The following is a 5,817-nucleotide window of genomic DNA, read 5'->3' on the forward strand; positions in this document are numbered from 1 at the left end:
CCCGCCCCGCCCCATTGACATCCCTACCACCATTAGGAAAATGTAATATCTATATTCTATATCTATTATAATATAAATACCATTTGTAATCGTCAAAATTTTTTTTCAAACTTTTTAATTATTTTTTATATCGATAATCATATATTATTATAATTATAATTATGAAATCTGATCGAATTGAGTGTAAACAAACTAGTTCAGTTGGATTGTGCTTGTACAAATTAATTTTTTTAAAAATGATTTCAAAATAACTAAAATAGATAATCAAATTCAAAACTTTCAAATTATAAATATTATTTACGTACAAGCAGGGACGGATCCAGAAATGTTATCGTGGGAGGCCAATAACATATATAATATTAAAGAAATATGTAAATAAATTATAATATAAGATGCATTACAAAAATATACCGATAGAGAATATATATTTAAAGTACAAACAAAATATGCATACCTTTTACTGACGAAGTGGTACACGTCGATTCTTCATATCATAAAATTCATCGATAATAGAATCGGTGTCAAATCTTTCAGCAATCTTCTTCATAATGTAAATCAAAAGATAATTAGTAAAAAATTCATCTTCCATTTTATTTATGAGTCTATTCTTCACAATATTCATAGCTGAAAAAGATCTCTCAGTTGTAGCAGTTGAAACAGGGAGAGTTAATACCAAGCGAATCAAACGATCAATCAAAGGATATGTTAAAGACTTTCCTGTCTTCATTAATCCTTGACATAACTCTGAAATTGTGCACAAGTTAGTTAACTCAACATGATTAGGAACATCAAGTTCATAATGTTGAGCTTGCATAATGTGAAATTTCTCTTGGTCACTGAAGTCACCTGGATAAAATCGTTCTATTAATTCACATACTTTGTTGACACTGAAGAACTTATAATTATCTCTGGGATCTAAAGTTGAACTTAAAGTAAGTAATTCTACCATATTATCATTGAATCTTCCATTAAACTCTTGCAACTGTGTATCAATTACAGCCAAAAATAAATTAACACGGTAATGATGCTCCACTAAAATTTGGTCAACAATTTTGCGAGTTCGGCCTCTTCTAGGAATATGCAATGCATTCATATCAGGAACTTCAACTTGATATTTCTCACAAAACAATATAACTTCTTTTATGAAAGCCTCCCAACTTGATTCTCTCATTCGTTGGATTAAATTCTTGGTAGTAGAAACCAGAGTTAAAGTATTCAATATGTCTTGATTTTTTCGTTGCAAAGCTTGACAAAGATTATGACTAACTTCCAAAATATTTCTCATCAAATGCAAAACAAAGACAAATTCAAAGGATGTGATAGCATCATAAGCAGCACTAGCATCACCACGAGTGAAGAAATTACCTTCTTCAGTACTTTTTTCAAGATCTTCACAAGTAGCATCAAACATGCATAGCAAGCTACGTACAGAATTCAAATGAGACCCCTGATGATTAGATTTTTGACGGTTTAGAATTCACAAATGAATTCTCATTGCAAGTATAGATTCTAAACCAACAAGAATCCTTTCATACAAAAGATTGTTTGTCACAAGTAACAAACCCCTAAATTTATAAACCGAAGTATTCAAACCTCGGGTTGTTCTCCCTAGGAATTACAATAAAGTGTCTTGTTATTGGTTGTGAGTTATTTTGGGGTTTTGATAAGAAGCATGAAAGTAAATGGCAATGAAAATAAACTAACAACTATAAAAGGCTCTTGGCAAGGTATGAAAATTAGAAATCCTATCCTAGTTATCCTTCTCAATTGTGATGAGAATTGTTCATTGCTACCACTTAGTTAACCCTTACTAAATAAAGGAAAGTCAAGTGGATGAATTGACTTGAGCCACAAGTCCTAGCCAACTCCCAAGGAAAGACTAGCTTTAGTGCACTCCAAACCAATTAGCAATCTCTCCAATTATCAATCAACAAAGGAATTAGATAACTCAAGTGTCACTAATTACTCTACCTAGGCCAAGAGGAACAAAATCTACACTAAAACTAAAAGAGACATTTCAACAAACACATAAAGTGCAATAGAAGTAAACATTATTAAATGCAAGAATTAAAGGAATCTACAACTACAAAAACAAGAGATCAACAATAGAAAAGCAAAGAAGACACATTTAGTATGAATTACCTCTTATTGAATTGGAAGAATGTAGAAGGAACAATACTAGATCTACAACAAAATATAAGAACAACATAAAGGAAATTACAACAAAAGAGTAGAAGAAGATGAATGTAACAACAAAAAATTGAGAGATAGAAGTGGAAGAAAGCAAAGATTAAAACCTAGACCTAAGAACTAATCCTAATCCTAATCCTAGAGAGAAGTGAGAGATTCTCTCTCTAGAAACTACTCCTAAACTAATCCTAATGTGTGGAAATGAACTAATGGTAACTAACATATGTTTTCCTCTTCACTCCTTGGGTTAAATAGCATCAGAAATGAGTTGGATTGGGCCCACAAGGCTTTAGAATTCGCTGGCCACGTTTTGCTTTAAGTGAACCAGGTGGCAGCAACGGCGCGTGCGCGTACTTTGCGCGTGCGCGCCACCATACATGTAGCAACTATGACAAATATTATATCGTTTCGAAGCCCCGGATGTTAGCTTTCTAACTCAACTGGAACCGCATCATTTGGACCTCTGTAGCTCAAGTTATGGTCGTTTAAGTGCGAAGAGGTCGGCTTGACAGCTTTCCGGTTCTTTCATTTCTTCATGAGTTCTCCAACTTTTCATGCTTCTTTCTTCATTTCCTTGATCCAATCTTTGCCTCCTAAACCTTAAATCACTTAACAAATATATCAAGGCATCTAATGGAATCAAGGAGAATTAGATTTAGCTATTTTAAGACCTAAAAAGCATGTTTTCACTCTTAAGCACAATTAAAGGAGAAGTTATAAAACCATGCTATTTCAATGGATAAATGTGGATAAAAGGTTATAAAATCCCCTAAAATCAATACAAGATAAACCCTACAAATGGGGTTTTTCAACCCCCATCTAGTATCTACAACTCTTTGCAAAGTACCAATTTGATTAAGTCCACTACCTCTCACAAGTTGATCATCGGCAATTAAGTTTGCAACATTATTCGCTTGAGCAACCCTTAACTGATCATGACGTTTAGGAGAAACAGTCACAACATTCACAATTAGTGTAAGTTTTGAAAAGAATTGATGAACATAGCAAACTTCTTTGGCTGCAGAAACAAGTGCTAATTGTAATCGATGAGCAAGACAGTGAATGTAATAAGCAAAAGGGCAATTTTTCAAAAATAGAGCTTGCAATCCATTCCATTCACCACGCATATTACTAGCTCTATCATACACTTGTCCCCTAAGATTTTGAACATCAAGATTATGACGAGAAAGAACTGATAAAATTTTTGTTTTCAATGTCAAAGAACACATATCAGAAACATGTATAAGATAAAAAAATCTTTCTTGAACATAACTGTGCTTGTCTACAAATGTCAAAACCACAGACATTGGTTCTCGTTTTGGCTCATCTCTTGCTTCATCAATAATTATACAAAATTTAGAATCACCAATTTCTTCTCGAATTGTTGCACGCATTTTTCTAGTAAAGATATGTAATATATCTTTTTGAACACTAGGAGATATATATTGAGCATTTCACGCATTTTCTAGCAAAGATATGTAATATATCTTTTTGAACACCGGGAGATATATATTGAGCATTTCCAAGAGCATTTTCAAGAACAACATTATTAACATTTTGATTTCAGGAAGCCAAAAGCTTAATTAACTCAATAAAAGTTTTCCTATTCAAAGATCTAGGACTTTCATCATCGCCTCTAAATGCACATGCTTGAAATGCAAGCCATCGAATAGCATCAATAGATGTCTTCAACCTTAAGGGGTTATTTGCAATAGTTTCATCACTATGCCTATCAAGAACTTTGTCTATATGCTTAGATTGAGCCATTAAATCATCACAAGATTTCACACATAAATTATGGAGAGAATTAGGAATAGAACCCTCATGACATACAAATGCACAATTCACTCCATTATTTACTTTCTTTCAATTACTAAATTCTAATTCTGAAAATGCATTTTTTTCCATCATTGCGAGCACCATAATGTTTACCAAACAAGTAGCAAGACAAACAATAAGCAGCATCTTTTTCTGGTGAATATTCTAACCAACTTGAAAATTTCTTAAACCAAGAAGATTGAAAATATCGATGGTGATTGTTATTACCAGAAGCTGGATAGCTAATATTTGTTGGTTGGTATGGCCTAGCTATTATGTATGCTCTACGAATCTTATCACGTTCATTGACATTATACTGCCAAATTGGACGTCGCTTTCCTGGATCCCTTTCTAGTAAAGAGATATCAACATCTCTTTCTAATCTTGGAACTTTGACTTTTTGTTGATGTGTATTTTGAGTAAGATTAGAGAGTTCACTTACTTGAACTTCTTGTGAAACAAGATTAGAGGGTTGACTTGTTTGAACTCCAATATCATCAGTAACTTTTCTCTTAAAAATTGCATCAATTTTACTTTGCTTTCTCATTATAAAATGTTCTAATTTCCTGTTACCTGAAAACAAAATTTAAATAATTATATACTCACATGAATAAACAAAGTCTGAATATTTTTTATTAATTAAACATCAACAACAATATTTTTTTACTAAGTCATTCTCAATTTCACTAAAAATAAAAAATAAAAAAAGAGAATAAATTCTAAAAATGAATAAGCTATTTATCTATAATTTATTTGATCACAAAAAAGATAAAATTATATTATTTTATAGTCAAAAAATATGATTTATTAATTAATAATTTTATACAATTATATAAAAAATAAAAAGTAGAATGATTAGAGTAGTGAATATTGAAGACCGAAGCGAGGCTGTAAAGGCGTGCAGCGTGGTCCAAGAGAAGAGAAGACCAAACGTTTCAAACTTTCAATGTCAAATCAAAAGGAACAGCATAAAAAAAAGAGAATGTTACATGTAGTGTTTATTATTTAGAATTTTAAAAAAATTTGAAAACCATTATATTTTATTTGGGTTGAGCACTTAGGCCTTTTAGTTTATACTAGTATTTTTTTTAAAGTTGGGGGTCCAGGCCTCTACTTATCCCATGTATCCGTCCCTGCGTACAAGAGTCAATAATTATATTATAATTGATTTTATATTTTTGTATTATATAAAATATAATCATTAATATTTAAAAATAAGATTAATGTAATGAATGCAACAAGAATGGCATGAGTACAACGGAGTTTTGGGGTGCTGAAGTTAAAGTTGGTGAGTCCAAGATGCACAAATTCAGTGAGCCTCTGATTGTTTATTCAAAGGATAGTTCATTCAAAATGTATCCGAATTATTTTATTATTAATAAAAATATTTTTAAATTTTGTTATTGATAAAAATATTTTAAAATAATTTAAGATTTGGCAAAAATGTCTCGCATCAGAAATCTGTTTTATTTTTTATTACTGGTGCACAAAATTGGAAATCACAATTCTTCACAACTTCGCACAACTAACCAGCAAGTGCACTGGGTCATCCAAATAATATCTTACGTGAGTAAGGGTCGAATCCCATGGAGATTGTTGGCTTGAAGCAACCTATGGTTATCCTGTAACTCTTTGTCAGGATATAATATCAATAATGATTCTTAGTTTTAATTGTAAAAAGTGAAAGGGCATAAAATAAATAATTGTTACGCAATAATGGAGAATATATTGGAGTTTTGGAGATGTTTTGTCCTCTGAATTCCTGCAACATAATGCTTTCTCACTTTCATACATGCAAGGCTCCTTCCA

The 5,817-nt window shown here is 31.6% G+C and overlaps 1 protein-coding gene across 1 annotated transcript; it reads right to left on the reverse strand.

Moving 5' to 3' along the window:
• Positions 1–457: 457 nt before the first annotated feature.
• On the reverse strand, positions 458–3,584 carry LOC130957012 (uncharacterized). The gene is made up of 2 exons (XM_057883920.1): positions 3,038–3,584; positions 458–1,389 (listed from the first exon to the last, which is right to left on the reverse strand). The coding sequence occupies exons 1-2, from the start codon at positions 3,582–3,584 to the stop codon at positions 458–460; spliced, it is 1,479 nt and encodes a 492-aa protein (XP_057739903.1).
• Between the last annotated feature and the right edge of the window lie 2,233 nt (positions 3,585–5,817).

The sequence above is a fragment of the Arachis stenosperma genome, chromosome 10 (genome assembly GCF_014773155.1).
Source record: "Arachis stenosperma cultivar V10309 chromosome 10, arast.V10309.gnm1.PFL2, whole genome shotgun sequence".
NCBI lineage: Eukaryota > Viridiplantae > Streptophyta > Magnoliopsida > Fabales > Fabaceae > Arachis > Arachis stenosperma.